Here is a 20,885-nt window from a genome sequence, read left to right as displayed (position 1 = left end):
TTTTCTTTTTCTGACAGCTATGCACTATGCTGCAGTTTCATGCCTTCCAGCTTCTCTGGGTTTGTCACGGACTTCATATTATTGAAACTTCTTACAGCAATGAGAGAGTGCTTAAAACAATTTGATAGCACTATATTTTATGGACTTCATCTGCGTAAAGGAGTTAAAACTTCATTTTCTTGTGCTATTGGGCAAACAAGCTAGACATTCATTACTAAAAACATCTTTCCTGTACCAAATTTTTTAGGCAACTCGAAGAACAACTACTTTTTGTAGTGCTCCAAGATTGTTCCAATTGCAATTCCTTGAGTGAAGTGCAGCTGCAGAAGCCTCTGGCTTCACCACATACAGCTATAGGTCCTTCAACCCTCTGCTTTCATTTCAGAACACAGATAATGCCATACAAACCCTTGATGAAGGAAAGGACTGAGAGTAGTAGCAGCATGGCTGTTTTGATGCTCTGATTCCAAAAATTAGGTGAATTAATAAAATGAGCCCTAATGAAGGAAACAGAGTATCCAACTGAATCATTCTTCACAGCTTGTTCCTACATTCAGTAGTTTGGAGGAAAGATTTCTTGTCGTTTGTACCACTCTGTTCAAATGATGACTCTCCCCTCCCCACCAGACTCCTGGATTAAATATTCACAATCCTCAGAGAGACGCACATGTGGCGCTATTTGCAGTCTTCCAATATGGCTCCTTAATAGAAATGCAAAGACCTGTGACACAGCAGCATTAAATAAGTCATTTGCTACTAGATGAAATGTTGTCATTGAGTAATGCAATTGTCCCCCATGTCCTGAGCATAACGGTCCGACATTATAGTCCTTAATTCATCAATATCCTTTCGTAATTGACAAACGTCCAAGAGCTTCTTCGAAAGGGTTTCTGTGCTGTGGTAATTTTCATTCTCTTCAGCTGAACAGCTCAGCGCTACGAAAAACAACACCCAAGGTTAAAGCTCTAGTAACACTTCAACTAGTCAGCCCTCCTTGAAATAAGGGGTAGATCACTTTAATTTAATTACATAAAGACAAATCATGCTTTACTATGATGAAAAGCCAACAAAATGTGGTAGCGTATGAACTTAAAGTCAATTCAGAGCCCATCAGTGCTTCTCTGAAAGACATGCTTTGCTAATTGCACCAAGATCTAGACTTGCTAAAGTCTGATGGATCTCCACAGCAGTGAAAAAAATGGGTAGAACAGCCATTTCCTAGAGATTCTGGAAGTTTCTATAGCCACTCAGAAAGAGGGATAAGGAGGGCTTGGGAAATGAAGCCATGTAAGATGATGACATAGTACTACAGAAATACTGCACTGCTATCCGATGACGGTCTCATGGACTTTGAGACTGGCATATGCTGCACTCCCCAGTAATTCAGGGGGTTACAGTGCAGATAAGTCTATGTTAGCATGTAGTAGCTCTTGCTGCACAGGACACTATACTTTTACCTTCCTACCTTGCTGATGGTCCAGTTCAGCAACCAGCCTGTCTGATTAACTCTAATTAACACTCAGAAAGCAATAGAATATGATACATTCAGGTCAAAAAAAGTAATTGTTAATTAAGCTTGTTAAAAGAAAAGACCTAAACACAGACTCAGTACTCTGAAGCTTTGTCTGACTGGCTTTAGGGAGTGCTTCTCATTTCCTGGTTAAGTTTAACAGCTTAGTAAGTGCTGAAGACTAGATGTGCCGTTAACAGTACTGGCGATGGAGTTGCCTGGCACTAGGCTTATCTAATACATGCAGACACCCTCACCCCCCACTCCCAAACCATACATACACATGTTCAAACAGTAGATGTACATTCCTACCACTTGAATCCAAGGGCTTTCAAACAAAACCATGTGATATAGCCACACCAGGCCTGCTTATGCCTCACCTCCCTCATAATGAGTTTCTAGGGCAGAACACATTTGACAGAAAAGCATCCATTAACCCTCAGGGTGACTGCAGTGTGTGTCAGGAGGGACGGACATCTGGCTACACACATTTTTTTTCTAGTGGGGTGAACATATCCATGATTGGGTGCATATGAAGAGCCAGCTACCTTCTCTCCTGACTTGGCAAGGACCTGTGTAGTCATATGCATTTAGCAGCCCAGGTGCACTAAAAGCCCAGCTTTTCCAAAGAGCTCCAGGGGTACACTTCATGCACAACTGCTCCAGTTGCATAGCAAGGGGGACACTGGCCTGTCCAGCTGGCAAGTTTGAGCACCTCTTAGCTAAACTGTTACTCCTCTGTGTCAAAACACTATTAAGCATTGGAATGACAACATCACTTACATCTGATTCCCAGCAGTAAGGAAAGGTTAGGCTCCTTGCCCTGAGCTCTCTGGGTAAGAATACTGCACAGTGCTTTCAAGTCAAACAGGCAATGAGACATTTCCTTGAACAACTGGTCTGCTATAGGCATCTTCTCAGATACTGGTTGCCTGGACTGCTCCACCTGCCGCATCTGCTCCTTCAGGGAGGCATTCTCTTCCATCAGTCTTTGGTTCTTTTTGAAAAGTAAATAGGAAAAGGGGGAAAGTTAGTCTGCAGCATGCACTGTAGCAGAAAGTTTCCTGTTTCAAACCACAAACAATATAATTAAAAATAATTAATTTCCATACATGTAATCAGTATTTCTGTACCACTCTAATGAATGGCAGATAGACAGCTTTTACATGGCTGGCTATTTCATGTTACCGTTGCTTAGCAGCCTTCACCCTTGAAGTTCTCACTTCCTGAGGTAGGGATGGTATCTATTATATGTCTGCATGGCAGCCAGCACAGTCAAGTATGTAATTAAGCTCATAAAGCCCTACCATGAGATCTTATAATGATTCTATAAGGTTCTTCCCAGCTGGTGTGGTCAGGAGTTGGGTTTTTGGAGTTTTTACTTACTTCAGAGAGAGTTTTATTTAACTGCTCTATATTCCTTTCTTTTTCTTCAAGCTCATTTGTCATCTTCTGAACTATCAGATCTTCTTGCAAAAGCTTCTCTTGCATAGACTAAATTGAATGAAAACACAGGTCATGATTTAAAATTTTCGTACTTTATATTAGCACTGACAAAAAATGCATCCACAGTAAATTTCTAAGTTTCAGTTATTTATTGCTTTTGTATTAATTCTTCATTTTTTATTTTCTACCATGTTCACCTAGTAATATTCAACTGGACCCCAACAGCTCTCTGTATACTAACACAGCTATTCCAAATATCAGTGAAACCCTTTAAATAAGCAGTATCTGTTTAGAAACAAAAAGACTGTATGTATGCAAAATGTTACTCCAATATGACATGCATAAAGTTCAAAATGACTGTGCAATATTGTTCATTCTAACCAAATAATTTCACTTGAAATAAGCAGCAACTAGTGACAGGTAAGCTTCATTTGTGCAATTCCAAGTTGTAACTGAAGATTTTTTTGTCCTCTATTTTCCACCAAGACTACGGCAGGGCTTCCTCAACCTTTCACAATGCAGAATTCACCTCACCTTCTGTACAGCTGAGAAGAAAGCCTTTGACAGTTGATACAGAGCAGCAAGCTCTTTAAAACAATTCACATACAAGATAAATCAGAACAGTCTATACAACTCTACTGTGCTGAAAAAACAACTGCAGGCAAAAAAAGTAACTTATTTGTAGTTCATAGTGTCTTTTTTAACAGATATAATAATTACTATTTTCAGTAACGAAAAAAGCAGTAGGTTTCCAGGATGCTGTTGTACTTATGTACTGGAGCTTTCCACGAGTGACTTCCAGATCAGTCACAAGCAGCAACAACCAACAAACCACTGCAACATGGAATCAGCTGTTGTAAATTCCCCAGTTTTCACCTACAGAGTTGAAACTGAGAAATCATGAGATATTTCCAAAGTGGATATTTTGGGGTGAATTCAGCATGACCACAGGTGTCTTTGTTGTTAAAACCACTCATATTTATTCCACTAGTTGGCTTTTAGATCTGTAGATATGTGTTTCAAGGTCATCTGGCGAAATTCAGAAAGAGGAATATTCAAAACCATCTTATCTGAATACTAATACCAATGAATAGTGATGATATAAACTCCTGATGCTTTAAAACAGAGAGATCTTTTCAGCTTTCATGAAGAAAAAAAAAAAATCCTCTTCTGTCATTAATGGTATTACTCACGAATCCAATGCTGTGCTAGCACAGTGCATATGAAGTGTTCTCCCCATCCCTAGCTCAGCACGTTAATATGTAAAACCTGTTGCCCAATTTCAATTATAAGATGCAAATCCGATCCCACCATGCTCAAAATACACCTGGAGCACTGGTGACAATGGTGCATGCCTTGACACAGTTTTGATTTGTAACCCTCCACAGAGTGGAACCACAGACCATGATGGAGGGAGGAGAAGTTGCATTTCACAAACCGATGGCTCTCAATTTATGGAATGAAACTGTCCCAGAAGAATGTTTTTTCTTGAATCTCTGTAGGAACAATCCTAATGATTCTTCTTCCAAAGCCAAGAACTCTCTCACAGGGAATTCTATAAGGTAGCTTAAATAAAATGCTATAGAAAGACCAGTGTCACTTTTAAGTAAAAGAGATGTTTAAATTGCTCCACTATGACTCTGCAACCTTATTCAAAGACAGAAAAAAACCCAAGCTCCCCACTTCACAGAACCACAGCAAATTGTGTCAAGCTATGCTGGTTTTGGGGTCTTAGGGAAACAATTTAGCTTTGGAAAAGAAGCCAAATTTACTCTTGTCCGAGTTGCTCCTAAGATGTATGAAGAATGGAACTTTCAGGTTACCAGCACTGGAGAGACTGTAGCACATAGGAGACTGTCGATATACAGGCCTGCCCTTTACCATGTATGTCGCCTACCAAGTGGATGAGAAGCCATTTAACCGACTTGCCAGCTATAAGAATTATTAGTGCTGATGAGAAGGCAGGGAGTAATGAGAGGTAAGGCAGGGCTGACATTGAGTGGCGTTTTTAATGGCCTAGCCACTCACGAGAGGTGTGGAGCCTTGACAAAATTTCCCAATGCATTCAGCTCAATGCTGCACAAGCAGTGAGAAAAGCCAGTACTTTGTCATACCCTTTGCAAACCTGGAAAATAAAGGTGCTAAAATTTACGCACTTAGTATGGACTAAAAAAATCCCACACTTTATTTTCATGTAAGTAACAAGAATCAGCAGGCAGAATGCAGAAATGACCACTTGTTTTTAAAACTGTTTTCACACACTTGACTTACTTCTCAGTTCACCCACACCTTGCCCCTCAAAAGGAAGTGCTGAAGGAACGTGCACCCTAAAGATAAGCTGTTCGAGAAAGCACCGCTTCAGACTCCAGTGGAAGGAAGGGGAGGAAGAAAGAGGGCCCTGCCCCACATGGAAGGAAACACCCTGGGCTGGGAGAAGGCAGGAAATAGCTCTGCTTCAGGCATTTCCACTGTCGTGCTGGCAGATAAGCAGAACCCGCAGTGGTGTTGAACCATGCTCTTTAGTTTTTTAAAAACATTGTCTATCGAGACAAATGGCCATATTGGGTCAGACTGAAAGTCCCTCTAGCTCTGTCTGTCTGCAGCCAGACAGAAGGTACTTAGGGAGGGAAGCAGAGCAATGCAGGTGCCCTGAACACCCTCCCAGCTTCCAAGTATCTTCAAATTTTATTGATCTTTGATGCACTTCTCTTCCATGAGCAAGTTCAGGGACACCCACCCAGGGTCCCAGTTACGATACATGCAATAGTACTACGACTTAGACATTTCATGTTTGTGTCAATGCTAGACATTAAAGGTTTGACTGTGCAGCCTTCCTGAGGGTGGGTAGGTGGTGGGGAAGACAAGTTCAGAGATATTACCTTCCCCAGTGTATTTTCAGACCTACATCTGCCACTAAATTTACATGACTGTGCAAACTACTCCAAAAACAACTTCTAGAATATTCCAAATAATGTGCATATGTTCAGCTCATGAGTTGCACCGTTTAATGGGAACTACTAGAAGTGGAAATCAGTGTTTATTTCTAAAAGATACACCTAACATCTATAATTGTCTGCTACCCTAATCTTAAAGCTCAGAAAAAGCACATGTGCTTACCAGCTTGGCTGAGCCCACAGTGTTATGATTTCCTAGTTGCTCATAGTGCTATGAGTCCTCCGTACTCCACCCTTAATTTTTCCACATGCTTTCCAAAGTTACAATTTGGTGGCATTACTCCCAGCCTAGCATAGTTTGGGTTTATTGTGACTGACAGGATTGACAGATGTACTTTGGGTACAAATCGTACAATCTGACTTACTTCTACTGTCTTTTTTGTACCAAAAAAGTGAAATTTGTGATATCTAAATTAATAATGTAAATACAGATTTTTTTAAATCCCACTCTCCTCTGTAATTTTTCTCTTTCTGAAGATGTACTATGTATGCAGCATGACATCTTGTCAAGACCAACCAGAATTTTAATCCCTCACACTCAGAAGAACAAATCAACCAAGCAAAACCATACAAGGAAGATCAAAATCATTCCACCACAATTATGAACAAATATAAACTAGTACTGCTTCATAGACTGCTGTCTGAAACAGAATTTCTTCATTTTCAGCTTGCAAGTTAAAAACAATGAACTGAAATACATTCTCAAGCATAAGCTTACAGTGTGGCAGAAGACAGGGAATAAAATGAGGTCTGAGCTGAAGATAAATTGTATCTCTGTGCTGATAAGGAATTTCGTTTCTAATGAACTGATTTTCAATGCTTCCCAGGGAAGAAATGTGGAAGGCCAGGGAGATCAAGGATACAAAGAAGCTGCTGTAGTCTACAAGTAATTTGAGAGCTAACATCGTTTTCAAATCTTATTTTCTGTCCGTATATAAAATACCTCAAAAGAGGAAAAGAGAAAGTCCTGGAGAACAGAACACGACTCTGTTCATAGACTGTCACAGCTACTCAGCGTTTCCCTGTCTCAGCTCCCTAAAGTCATTTCAGACTAAGCACACAAACCAGCCATCTGTATAAATGTGCACAAAGATCACTAGTCTCAAGATAAAGGTGATGGAGAGAAAAAGATCAGAAAGTTTAAGAAATATGAAAAGATTTAGGTTGGTGATAATACATTTAGGCAAGTTGTGCTTATTTCTTACAAGCACAACATATACACGTAGTATATTTGTAAATAATCAAACTATGAAGAGGAACAAAGAATCTCAGAAAGGTGATGGAGGTCAGCTGGAACCTTATTTTTTTAATTATGGAATATCGAATCTACATTTGCCTGTGTCACAATTTTTGCATATGACAGGCTGCTCCATGAAAACATCTCATTTTGATAAATTTTATCTTCTTCAAACCTAGAGAAACTTAAATGATTGATTTTGCTTTTCAGTTAACAGATGTATGTTATGTTGCAACTTAAATTCCCCTACTGCTTTCTCTACAGATGTACTTAATACACTGTAATTTAATCAAGCAAAAATGGTTGTTGACAAGAATCAGGTTTGCTATTTACCTGCATGGTAGAGAAAGGAAGCAATTTAATGGTGGAAGGCAACTTATTTTCAACAGCTACAAATAAGCAAACTTGGCTCCAGTATGCAAAGTGGAAATAAGAAAGCACATTCTCTTAGCAAATGTTACACAAGCAGTTTTGTGTCTCATTATTTGGATTCTAGCTCCATAGAGTGCTCCCTTTCACTTTGGAAGGAGCAGGTATTCAGCTGATTGTTTACTACCATTTTGTTATTTTTCCAAACCTAACATACACAGAGCCAAAGCAGAAGCACCTTCTGCATTCTCAAGGGACAACCCTGTAACTTCAGTCCCTCTGGGGGGCAAGGAAGCAAAAAATATGGAAACAAATGCCGATCTAAAAGAAGAATGCAGAAACTAGAATTTATTGAATTTAGCTTCAGTAGTTGCTGAAAACAGATGTGTTTTTTAAATGCTTAGCTTTTTCTAGAGCAAGTCATACCTTCTTCCTTGTAACCTGTATAAGGTTTCCTTTTCTCCACAACAAACACTGGTCACTAAGTACCTTTCAAGTATCAGGAGTCTGATGAATTAATCTGATCCACAGAGCTGCAACTGACTCCTAGCTGACAAGCTCTGCTGTCTTGAAAAGTCCTTGGCTCCAAGCTAGGTGCCCAAGATCCGCCAAGAGAGTTAAGATATCTAAGTGAGTGACATGTCAGAAACCAGTTGAACAGGGACTTGCTTAAACAATGTGAGATGTGAAGTGGTATGGTTTAGGAGGGCACCTGCCTCTGCTAAGGATCTCAGCAGGGAAGCTTCTAATCAATATCACTTTTTGTACTTTGGATGATCATCTGAACCCCAAAGTTGGATGGGAGGCTTCACTGTTACTTACAGAGGCCATCCTCACACTTGAAACAGGCAGTTCTGATATGACAGCCACTAGACCAGCAGAATAAGGATGCTACATAGCAACAGTTTTTCCACTTTATGATGAGTATCGGCAAAGTGCTAAATCACACAAACATCAATAATGAATATATTATGAGCCTGCGGGAGAACACAGGTCAACTACAGGCCACAAGATTGAGTTCTTGGCATTTCTACCTTTGCCTTCTTTGGGAAGATAAAAGGACGAAATTCAACTTTAGCAATGTTATCTTTATGAACTAAAAATGGATAGAGTAAACAACAGAATATACACTCTTCCTTACCTGCATGTCTAAAATCAGTCCAGCTATCTGATTTTGTTGATTGTCTATGACCTAGAATATAAAATTGAGTAATTTAAAAGGCTTGAATCTCTTCAGATCCTTTTTTAAAAATCAGCTTACAGGTGTGTAGCCATAGATTTCAAATGGAATCTTTGAAAATGTAAATGACAAGACAGAGAGTTTAACTCTGATAGAACAGGAAATTCATGCAAAATAAACGCACTGAACAGAAACAGACAGGTATTGAAAAGAAATCTGAATTAGCAACACATGTGTAATTCTTTAGTGAGATACTTATTTCTACAGTAAGAAAATAAAGAAATGCAGGACTCAAGGTTAAAGATGTCACCAACACAACATCTGCAGACTAACCTTACTGGCTTTCTCATTCTTTTCTTTGAGACATTCATTCTCGCTCTGAAGCTGTTTTGTGTCCAACATGGGAAGGCGAATACCATCTTCCAGGCATTTTTCGACTTTCTGTTGTAAACTGCCATTCAACATGAGAGAAAAATTAAGTGCGCTGACAGAACCCAGAAGGGCTGTGTGTTCTAGCGAAAAATTTTATGGGCCAGATTCTGTGCTGCATATCCCAAAAGGCACAGCTCCAGCAGTACAGCACAGGGAGGGAGGGCAGAGAGGAGCAAAGAAAAGCTTTGTGGTGTTCACAGCTGCTCTGTGCTGCTGTAAGGAGGCAAAGCCAGCACCAGCATAGATCAGAGGAGTCTTCTAACCTCTCAAAGTTACAGGAGCTTTAAAAATCAGACTCTCTCACTGGGGCATGTACAACTCAAACCACAGTCCAGAATCGGAGGTTGCACCAAGTACTGGTGGCCTATTCTTCATGCCCTCTGTGACTGGTAAGGGGGAGCATAAAGCCACTCCTGTCAGCTACTCCCACATGAGGGCATGACCTTCAGACCCTCTGTAGCTCAACTCAAGCTCCTAGGCCTGCTCACCTTCTCTCAGAAAGGAAATACATTTTATTAGTGTTAATCTTGCTGTCTAATTTAGAAACCAGAGGCCACCTCAACTATTTGTAGGCTTTCAGAAAAGACAAAATGATCCCCCTCTAGATTATGAGGGCACGAAGAAAAAAGGCCTTTCATTGGTAAGATGGAAACAATGCGTCAACAATTCGGCTGGCAAGGTGTCCCAACCAGCTTGCCTTTCATCATGGAAACACTTTCAGACTCCTGTGGCATGCACCTTTACCCAATGGAGGGACAGTGAACTGCAGTAACATCGACATAAATTATTGAAAGTGATTCCTCCCTGCTTCCCCCCTCCCCCTTTTTTTAAAAATAAGTTTTTAAGTAGCTCCCCTGATCTAAAATGTACCATAGAAACGATGTCTCCATGTCTCATCTGGAATCTTCTCATGGATATCTGCCCATTTGTTTTTTCATAGTTATGCATGTTCAATGATAGTAGATTAGCTACAGCTAAATCTCCCTGTAAATAGCCCCACCCTCAGTGAAAAGGTAAGAAACAGCTACAATTTATTTAAATCTTTGTCCCTTCCCTGATACACCCATCAGCCGATATCCAGGGAGCTTTTCCACAGCTCATGACAGGATTAGTTACATAGGAGTGCTGACAGCTTCTATACAATGCCCCTTTGCTGCACATGTTTATTCTATTCTCTGTCTGGCAGCAGGCTATGATGCCATTGCAGCGGTGTCCCACATCTTTAAAGAAAGATAGTGAAGTGTCCTAGGCAGACTCCTCTGTGGTATTACTTGTGACTTGACACAACTAAAAATCTTGTTGGATTTTCTAGTGCATTACACTGTCATTCTGCACAGTAATATATATATACCATGAAAAATCATTAGCATTGTAATAGATTAAGAGTGCAAATAACATTAGGTCTTGTCATCAGGTGGGAAAATACATGCGTTTCAGGTCACAGCCCAAGCAGCTGTTCATACCTCTGTACTGTTGTGACCAGCTCTTTTTCTTTTTTCTTCTGACACATCAGTTGCAATTCTCTCTCTCTGCACTGCGATCGGGCCTCTCCAAGCTTCTTTTCTAACTCAGTCATAGTTTCTTGAAGTTGCTTGTTCTTCTCTTCTAGAATTTGCAGCTAACACAGGTTACATTAGTCAGACACGATGCCACATTAGCAGAAGGCCTTGCGGCAGGCCACAGCCTTGCAGTTAACTTCCTGTATAATCTTAGGCCCATTTCACTTATCTGATTATGAGATTCCCTAATAGCTACAGTGCTTTCTAAAACACTGGAATATTTCTCTTCCTAAACAGATGGGGGAAAAAAATATATGTTGAAACAGTGAAAGATTTGACAACAGATATTAGGGAGCTTACTTTTATTTTTAAAATGTAAACCAAACTCCCTTTAGCTTACCTGTTTAGTCTGTCCCTCTATATCATCCAGCGTTGGTAGGTCAGCCAGATATTTTTCTAAGGTTTCAATTCGTCTTTGTTTTTCTTTGTTTTGCTCAGACTCCTTCTGGCATTTCTTTTTCAAGCTATTAATGTATCGGTCTCTAGTTTTAAGCTAGAAGAAAGTAAGAGTACATGTTTTACGATTACAGTGAAAAATAAACCTGCTTTGGAAGGTGCATGAAAGGGTTGGTTACTGCAGAAAACAAAACCAAAGAATGATTAATCCCAGCAGCTCCAAGAGACCTCAAACCACAGTTGCTTCACCTCTGCCCAGAACACTCCATGTGCCTTGCAAACTGAAAACACAAACAGTTCAACTGTTAAAATATTCTTAATTTTTTCACCAATGGAGATGTTCATATGCAACAAATGATCAGGAAGTATCTGTCTGTCTGTCCTCTTCCTCTGGCCTAGGAAAACAACTTAAAACACAGGGACCAAGAACTTAACCCAACAAGAACAGGAGCCAAAAACCTGACTTTGATGCAGACTGACAATTACATCAGAGGACATCAGAACAGAATAGTGGCTTTTCTTAAATACCTTGTCTACAGGTATCTTAATTGTCCATCAGCCTGCAAAAGTTTTTTTTATATTGTGTTATCTTTGCTTGCAATTCCTGGTACTTACTTTGCTTTATTACCTAGGTCAAAAAAGCGTGAAGGCAGGCAGGAAAAAGAGAATTTTCCAGTCATAGTCCAATTTAATGAAAAACAGTACCTCTATTGCTTGAACTAAGGTGTAGTAATTCACAGACAGCAAACACTTGTCACTAGAGTAAATGCTAAATGTACTTTTATTTCGGTGCTACAGACATCCATCTCACTGAGAAATAAATGTATGACACTGTTAACGTCAGAGCTCAGTAACAGAACCTACTGAAAAGTTTAAGTCAATAATATCTGGAAAGTTTTTCCAGAGATAAGTCTTCTACATGGGCCACAAAACTGAGGATTGCCAAAAGGCTGGAAATCTTTATATCTTTTATTTTATCAAGACCTCAAAACCGAACAAAGCTTTCAGGCTGCTTTAAAATCTTCCTGATTAGACAAAGCCCAAGTAAACCCCACATTCAGTAAGGCAAGGCTGCAACTCAGCCATAACCTTTTGCCACAGTATGTGCTTCAGAACCACATACACCCCGCCAAGCCCCAAGCCTTAAGACAGTGATATAAATATATACATGTAAGCCAATCTTGCACAGTAAGAATTGCCAGGAGTCTGACCATTAGCTAAGTGAATCCCTTCCCTCTGTTTCTCACATACCACTAACGATGACAAGTTGACCAGTCAGAATACTCCAGTACTTGTGTGACAAAGATTACATCGTTCCAAATCTTCTTGTCCTGCATATATACCATAGGGAATTCCCTCTCCTAATAGCTACCATGTTTGCCTTGGGATTCCTCCCACCCTGTTTAAATAAATCCCCAGCATCACCCTGAGGACTGTTTCCACCTTCTGCCACCTGAGATGAAAAAAAAAAAAAAATGTTTTTTGGTTTTTTTTCATTCACTCTTGCTGACTCTGCTGAGGGGAAGACTAGCTTTGGATTTTGCCTTCATACACACACTGCTGAGGATTTTGTTGGGGCAGGAAAAAACAGGATAGCTCTCGCCTCTTTGCAATTAAATATTAAAAGCAAGGCCACTGAAATCACAGGGGAGAACACTACCACAAGCTATCAGCAATACCTTACAGGAGTCCTTCACAATTACCCATAGCAGAGGGAGAAGGAGCAGCCAGAAGGGTACAGGTGTCTGAACTGAAGCATTTCCAGCCCAGCAGTCCAATTTCCAGATTAAATTCCCCAGAACTAAAGTGAGGGCTGCAAAATCTGAAGATGCCACAACTGCCGGCCAGCCGCAACAGGGAAGCTTTTCCAGGCCTCTGAAGTTTCAGTGCCAGTTAAAGAGCTCTCAATCACCTCAGTCCTACAATGACTACATGTGGAGCCTAGGTGAAAAAACTCCTCACCACTGACAAAAGATGGTCAAGGAAACAGGAGTGTTCCTTATGTTTTCTTTCCTCCCACCTACACCAAACAGTCACAGCTTGTCCCTTCCTGTCAAAAACACCATCTGTACACTGTATTTAAATGTTGTATGTTAAAAACTCCAGTGTAGGAAAAGATAATATTATTTGCAGAAGAGGGGCAGACAGAGAAGTAGAAAGGTATGCCAGCAACCTTAACCTAAACTTCTATGTGTTCTTTTAGCATACACTTACAAGCAAAGCTCACCTGAATTTTAACAGCATTTTGCCCACTCCTGGCCAAATCTGGCTTTGGGCTGAAAAAGCCTACCCTCTCTGAAGAGGCAGGCATTTGCTCGGAAATAATGCTAGCACAGCCGTTGGCAACAATCCCTCTGATCAGCACAGAAATGGTTAATTTTGTCCCTTAACATCAGTCACTGACCAAGGGACACCAAGCCTTTGGGCTCTGGGCTGATCTCCCTGCAAGCACAGCAGAGGAACTCCAGAGACAGCTGTCCCCAGGCTCAGCACCCAGCCTACTGCTCGGGTTCCCAGCCTGCCACATCCCTGCAGGAACACAGCACAGCTCCTTCCTCCCTCTGCAGTCTTCCCTCAAACAGAAGGGCGCTAATTTTATTACGGAAACACATACTCTCCCTCCCTGCCCTTTCTCTCCTTGAGAGCCTTTTGTTCAGGGCACAGAATGAGTGGGTGTTAAGGGGTGAATCAGGACTGTGCAGTGATGCAGACCATCCCGCTGACACAAGCGGTAAAAGCTGAGACAGGAAGAAGCAACAGCATCCAATTTCTACCCTTCCTGAATGTTACCCTTAGTGAAAAGCGTATTGCACAGAATCATAGAATCATTTAGGTTGGAAAAGACCTTTAAGATCATAAAGTGCAACCGTTAACCTAACCCTGCTAAGTCCACCACTAAACCATGCCCCTAAGCGCCTCATCCACACGTCTTTTAAATACTTCCAGGGAGGGTGACTCCACCACCTCCCTGGGCAGCCTGTTCCAATGTCTGACAACCCTTTCAGTGAAGACATTTTTCCTAATATCCAGTCTAAAACTCCCCTGGCGCAACTTGAGGACATTCCCTCTTGTCCTGTCACTTGGGAGAAGAGATCAGCACCTACCTCGCTACAACCTCCTTTCAGGTAGTTGTAGAGAGCAATAAGGTGTCCCCCAATCCTCCCCTTCTCCAGGCTGAACAACCCCAGTTCCCTCAGCCACTCCTCATAAGACTTGTGCTCCAGACCCCTCACCAGCTTCGTCGCCCTTCTCTGGACATGCTCCAGCACCTCAATGTCCTTCTTGTAGTGAGGGGCCCAAAAGTGAACACAGTATTCGAGGTGTGGCCTCACCAGTGCCGAGTACAGGGGCACGATCACCTCCCTGCTCCTGCTGGCCACACCATTTCTGATACAGGCCAGGATGCTGTTGGCCTTCTTGGCCACCTGGGCACACTGCTGGCTCATATTCAGCCGGCTGTCAATCAACACCCCCTTTTCTGCGGGGGAGCTTTCCCCAAGCCTGTAGCATTGCATGGGGTTGCTGTGACCCAAGTGCAGGACCCGGCACTTGGCCTTGTTGAACCTCATACAATTGGCCTCGGCCCATCGATCCAGCCTGTCCAGATCCCTCCGCAGAGCCTTCCTACCCTCGAGCAGATCAACACTCCCTCCCAACTTGGTGTCATCTGCAAACTTGCTGAGGGTGCACCCAATCCCCTCATCCAGATCATCGATAAATATATTAAACAAGATCAGCCCCAAAACTGAGCCCTGGGGAACACCACTTGTGACCGGCTGCCAACTAGATTTAACTCCATTCATCATGACCCTTTGGGCCTGGCCATCCAGCCAGTGGCTTCATGAGCACTTCTGCCAGCTTCCTCAGTACCGTGGGTGGATCCCGTCCAGTTCCATAGACTTGTGGGTGTCCAAGTGATGTAGCAGGTCACTAACCATTTCCCCTTGGATTGTGGGGGCTTCATTCTGCTCCCCGTCCCTATCTTCCAGCTCAGAGGGCTGGGTACCCAGAGAACAACTGGTCTTACTATTAAAGACTGAGGCAAAAAAAGGCATCAAGTACCTCCGCCTTTTCCTCATCCTTTGTCACTATGTTTCCCCCTATATCCAGTAAGGGATGAAGATTTTCCTTAGCCCTCCTTTTGTCACTAATATATTTATAGAAACATTTTGTTTTGTCTTTTACAGATGTCACCAGGTTACGTTCTAGTTGGGCTTTGGCCCTTCTAATTTTCTCCCTGCAAAACCTCTCAACATCTTTGTAGTCCTCCTGAGTTGCCCACCCCTTTTTCCAGCGTTCATAAACTCTCTTTTTTTTCCTGAGTTCCACCCAAAGCTCTCTGTTCAGCCAGGCCGGTCTTCTTCCCCGCTTACTCATCTTCCGGCACATGGGGATGGCCTGCTCCTGCACCTTTAAGACTTCCTTCTTGAAGAGTGTCCAGCCTTCCTGGACTCCTTTGCCCTTCAGGACTGCCTCCCAAGGGACTGTCCACCAGGCTCCTAAACAGACCTGAACAGGTTTCATAGGAAATGGTAAGGCAGAATTTGAGAAGAATTATGCTTTCTTCTTTGTCTTTCCACCTGCCACTTCACTGTATCATACTGCTCCTACCCCTTGAACCTGCATTAATATAAATCTAAGCCCAGTAGTAAGGCTCAGTGATCAAAGAAGAGAAGGTAACAATGACAATGTATCCCTAAAACATTAATTAGGAACCAGATGGTCAATGGCACATTCCTGCTTGCAATAAAGGAAGGCTGTCAGGATATTGAAAACTACCCCTGGGTATTGCTTGAGCCTCCAAAGAAACCCCTTGTCAAGACAGTTCCAAGAACACAGCCATCTAAGCCCATTCCTTGTCTCAGAATATAGGCGCATATAGGCTGGTAAGTGCATCTCAAAACATGAGGTCCCCCATTTACAAGCCATGCTAAAAATAGGGATTTCATTTTCACACTCTATGTTTTTAAATGATACTTTATTTACTGTAATAAACACTTCAAGCTACATGAATTCTTAAAGCTGAACAGCTTTTCTTCAAAGCAAGTTTAACTGATACCTGGTTAAAACAGTCATAATGATTGCCATTTCATCTAGAATGGCTTTTTAGGATGTATTCACTACAGATTTATTCATTGCCAGCCAACACCTACAATCACTATCTATCAATTTTTCTATCACGGATAGTTTAGCTACCTTTTGAAAATAGCTCAGCAACCCACATAATAAGTTGCTTTCTCGCAAACAAAACATATGCTGCTATAACAGTGTCAAAAGCAAATTTGGAACATGAAAGGCACTTACTTTCTCCTCCATCTTCTTTTTCTCCTCACTAGATTTGTTTGAAATTTGTTTTACAAATTCACTGAGTTGTAATTCCTTATTCTCAGCAGCTGCAATCTTTCGCTCAAGCTCCTCAAGGTGGGATGTTGATCTTTCTGAAACGTGAGATTGCAGTGGTGTGCTCTCATACTGTGGTTGCTTGCAAAAAGAAATAAAATAATCATACAAATGAACGCACACATACCACTGTATATTTGAGCAGCACAGCAGAAAACAGTCCTGCATTTTTTTCCACTGTCAGGAAGGGTGGGGTTTGATTTTTCAAACATTAAAATACATGGTAACAGCATGTATTTCAGGAATCCGGAGCAAAAAAATAAAAAACCTGGACACCTTTACATTCACAACACGTACAAATAAACATTGCAGGGCCATTTTCCCCCTCAGATTTATGGAAGAGGTGTGACTTTTCTTCCAAAAGAAACCCCTGAAAATCCAAACAAAAGTGTTTTCAAAACAAATCACTGCCTCTGGATTATCAATCATACGATCCCCTAGGAAGAAAAACACTCTATAAAACGGCTATGAATATATTAAAAGTAAGAGATGCTCCAGTCTCAAGATCCTTCTAAAGCACTAGTCAAACCTTAGAGCTATCACCCCTGAGGTGCAGAATGGTGCAGGGACAAGCCTGAGACTACAGCTACAACCAGAAGGCAGGCAGGTTTATCTTCTGTCCTGTATACCAAACCCTCCTCCCTTTCCATTTCATGCAGTTCAATATTACTCTTCTACCTCCACTGCCCATAGACAGACAAGCACAAAATGGAAATCAACTGCATGTGAGATGAAAAAGGAGATGCATCCCATTAGGTTTTCAGTTTCAAGATTCTTTTAATAACATAAATTGGTATCTTTAAAGAAATTATACAGACCATATTTTTAACTAGTAACATTCCTTCAGAAAAGCATTAAAAGAGATTAAAACCTCAATTAAAGGAAATTTGCATTTTTAAGTTAATCTTATGGAAGGCACACAAATCAAGCAGAAATCCTAATATATTATGAACTTTTTAACTCTTCAAATTATGAAAGATTAATGCCTCTGCTGCTTTATTTGAAGTCTATTATGGTATACTAAGATATGTACATTTTGTACATTTTTTTTTTTTTTTTTTTTAAATCTTAATCTAGACAGAACTTTAAAGCATTTTATAAAAGAACTTCTGGAAGCACCAAAAGCCACATTTCTAGATGTCTGAAAAAGTTTCTAAATACCTCACTTCACACCGAGGCTTCATTTGAATTTCTCTCCTGTTTCACACAAACCAGATTCTCACCTGATGCACAGTTGTATTATTCCAAGGACATAACTAATGTCATGCTGAAGTACACTGGCTGAGATCCTGGTGCAGTGTTTGGAACAGACAAAGATAAGATAATAAAAGGGGGACAGAAAAGCTGTTTCTCTGCATATCTGCCTTTAACATTCTCTTTCTGCATTGCCTTTTAGATATGCTGAGGTCTGGAGATGGAATTTGTGTGCTATGACAGGGTAGCAGCCACAGTCCTCAAACTGATCTGCATTTTGTGGTTATGCTACCTCATCCTTACACTTTCTAATATCTGTGCTAATTAGATAAAAATTAAGACCGGTATGCCCAAAATACCACCACACATTCCCTTATCAGACTAAGCGTTGCCTAGGAGTACTAATCCATACCCTTTTCCGGTGTCTTGTGCAAAGGTATTCCACCAGTCTGTTTGCCTTCTCACATCTCTTCCATCTATTCTATCGATAAAATCTAACAACTCCTTTGGATAGTACCTCCTTCTCCTCTTCAGAAAACCCTCCATCAGTTGTTTTCAGATACTGTCTTATCAAACTACTTTATCTCCTAATATCTCCCTGTATAACTGTGCTACATGCATGCTGTTAAACCCTTATTCTTACAGTGTCACAATCCCTCATTCTTACCCCATTTTTATCAGATTTCAAAACAACTACGTACAAAATGTTAGCATAACTTTGGTTTCTGCAAATGTAAGGCAAACTACAACACTTAGAGGGTATTCTCCTCTATACAACTTATGGCTATACAATTGCACAGCCATCAATAATCACAAAAGCGCTACATTTTGGCCTGCAGTAAATTGTGAACATGCTTTCAGGTGTTAAGTTACTGGGCAATAGAAAGCTTTGCTGAAAGAAAAATATCCATCCTACCTGCAAATTAGTCATGTAAGGTTCTTCGCAGTTCACAAGATGGCTCAGTCTCGCGTGTTGAGCTCGTAATTCATTCTCCCTTATCTTCTGATGTAAATTGTTAATTTGCTGCTTTTGCCTGTAACACACAGATTTTATTTGAAAAGAAAAGGAATGGAACAGAGATTAAAAAAAGATCTTAAGACTTATACTGAAGAATACTGTAACAATGCTATTTGACTATCCTGACTCTATATTAGCTATGGGCTTTTTCCCACCACAGCCAGACTGCAACTAGTCTAGTTTACCACTAGAACCGGAATCTCATCAGGATATGAGCTATGTAACTTTCACTTAAGTATACCCCAAAGGGCCTGTGCTCAACAGGCAATAATAAGCAAATTTTGTAGAAATACGATTTGAAAACTCTATCAGTTTTGTGGGGCTTGAGGGAGGCTTCTGTTGTCATTTGCTCCTAGGGCCAGAAGTGTAAGCAGGAAAAAGTATACAGAAAGCAGAATGAAAACAAACAAAATTCGCGCCTTCATTTTACTTGGACTTCTGCTCAGCCCCTCTTTGCCAGAGCTGACTTTCGACACAGGTTAAAGAGATTTACAAATCAAGGAGAGCAGAGAGAATTTAAGAAGTCATTATATAAGATAGGCAGCATGGCTTTCCTGCAAGGGCTTTCTTTTTGCTTTGCTTAAGAATTTCTCAGTCAACTGCTTTACATAAGATGATCCCTACTGCTAGGGTAAAATACCATGCTGCGTATTAAACCAGAATTAACCTCTTACACCAATCGTTTGGCTACTGTACAGCAGAAACAGTATCATTATTATATCACTATTTAATTATATCACAAATTATATCACTGTTTAAATCATGACTGCATTTGAACTATCATGACTACAGGGCAAATACAAGCCAGGTCTCAGCCCCAGACCACGTTACAGCCCTCTGAGGTGTGCTGTACTCTCTATGGAGCAATGTGCACCTCAGTAACTTGACTCCAGAATGAAGCTGTCAGCACCCATCAGAAACACTCATAGCAACCTTTTCAATAAACTTAAAAACAATTTTGTGCACTCCTTTAATTTCCCTTTTTCCTTCTTTTTTATAGTAGGACATATTTGCATGCAAGCATGAAACTGTTTCTAAAAGCTTCACCTCTAAGCATGCAATTTGATTGGCTTTTCTGGAAACGATGATGCTGAACCGAGATGACTAAACCAAATCTTAAGAAGAGATAAATGGCAAATACAGGTTAACTTCAAGGGAGAAGACCTGCCCGTGCACACACTGGAAAAGCAAATCCTAAAAGTACAGAAAAAGATCAAAGTTGGTTTGCTTTTTTTAAATTTGTGGAGGGCTGTGTTTAGGAAGAGCATCTCAGAAATGTTACTGTAAGTATACAAAATATGTATTATATAATCTATAAACGAACGCAAAAGATGTATTAGTTGAAAAGATGCAAACTGCAAATTTTAAGAGGAAAAATAAGATGCGAAAACCCAAATAAAGGCAATATTTTATTCATGTACATTCCCCCAGCTAGTCATCAGCCAACTGTATCCCAACTATTTGGTTTACAAGAGGAATTTAATACTTCAAAAATAGTGAATATATTAGAAGTTAAACTTTCAAGCTATACACATTGCAGAAGACATGATGCATGCCTACAGAACATCTTTTTTTTATATTTCCCTATTTTTGTGTCTATAAAGAATAGCAGTGAATTCAAAACCAGTATAAACAAGTTGCAATTTGGTAGTACCTTAGAACAATTCATGCAATACAATTCATAAAAACAGAGCAACTGAATGTATTTACAAGACTCCATAGCAACTCTTAAAATATTCTGTATCACCACAGGTGATTTTGAGGCTTCCCTCTTCCATGCCGCTGTCTAGATGGAACAAGCTTGTACAAATATAAAAGTAGTACGTAACACTGAAAGACTGTATAGTTCTGGTTGGCATCTGTACGATGGCACTACAAACAAAAAGCTTCAAACTTATTTTGGAAGAAGCAGATTTGAAGGTAAAAGAATATGCTCTTAACTTGTAACAGACCTTGTATGATTATACAAGCTCTTGGGCTCATACAAGAAAATATAAAGCCTTGATGACTTCTTTGCATGCTTGGTCACAAATACCAAAATCATTTAGTATGAGTTGTCTTAACCTATGAACAGAAGTAATTTTCCATTTTTTTAATCACCTTATTACGTACTAGCCAGATGTATTAAAGTGTCTTTGCCCCATGTGTTTTAAAATTATTTATTATTATTTATTTATCCATTTGTCACTT

The 20,885-nt window shown here is 40.5% G+C and overlaps 1 protein-coding gene across 1 annotated transcript in view; it reads right to left on the bottom strand.

Moving 5' to 3' along the window:
- Positions 1–523: 523 nt before the first annotated feature.
- CEP85L (centrosomal protein 85 like) overlaps positions 524–20,885 on the bottom strand; it is a 122,427-nt gene continuing 102,065 nt past the window's right edge. The window contains exons 5-13 of the mRNA XM_059831526.1: positions 18,594–18,711; positions 16,388–16,564; positions 11,028–11,180; positions 10,592–10,746; positions 9,030–9,147; positions 8,658–8,708; positions 2,897–3,004; positions 2,294–2,507; positions 524–935 (exon numbers count right to left, since the gene is read on the bottom strand). Of these exons, the coding sequence (XP_059687509.1) occupies positions 772–935; positions 2,294–2,507; positions 2,897–3,004; positions 8,658–8,708; positions 9,030–9,147; positions 10,592–10,746; positions 11,028–11,180; positions 16,388–16,564; positions 18,594–18,711 (1,258 nt within the window). The 3' untranslated portion in view covers positions 524–771. The remainder of the gene's footprint in view (positions 936–2,293; positions 2,508–2,896; positions 3,005–8,657; positions 8,709–9,029; positions 9,148–10,591; positions 10,747–11,027; positions 11,181–16,387; positions 16,565–18,593; positions 18,712–20,885) is intronic.

This window comes from Gavia stellata, chromosome 2 (assembly GCF_030936135.1).
Source record: "Gavia stellata isolate bGavSte3 chromosome 2, bGavSte3.hap2, whole genome shotgun sequence".
Classification (NCBI taxonomy): Eukaryota; Metazoa; Chordata; class Aves; order Gaviiformes; family Gaviidae; genus Gavia; species Gavia stellata.
This window is presented reverse-complemented; position numbering and strand designations above follow the sequence as displayed.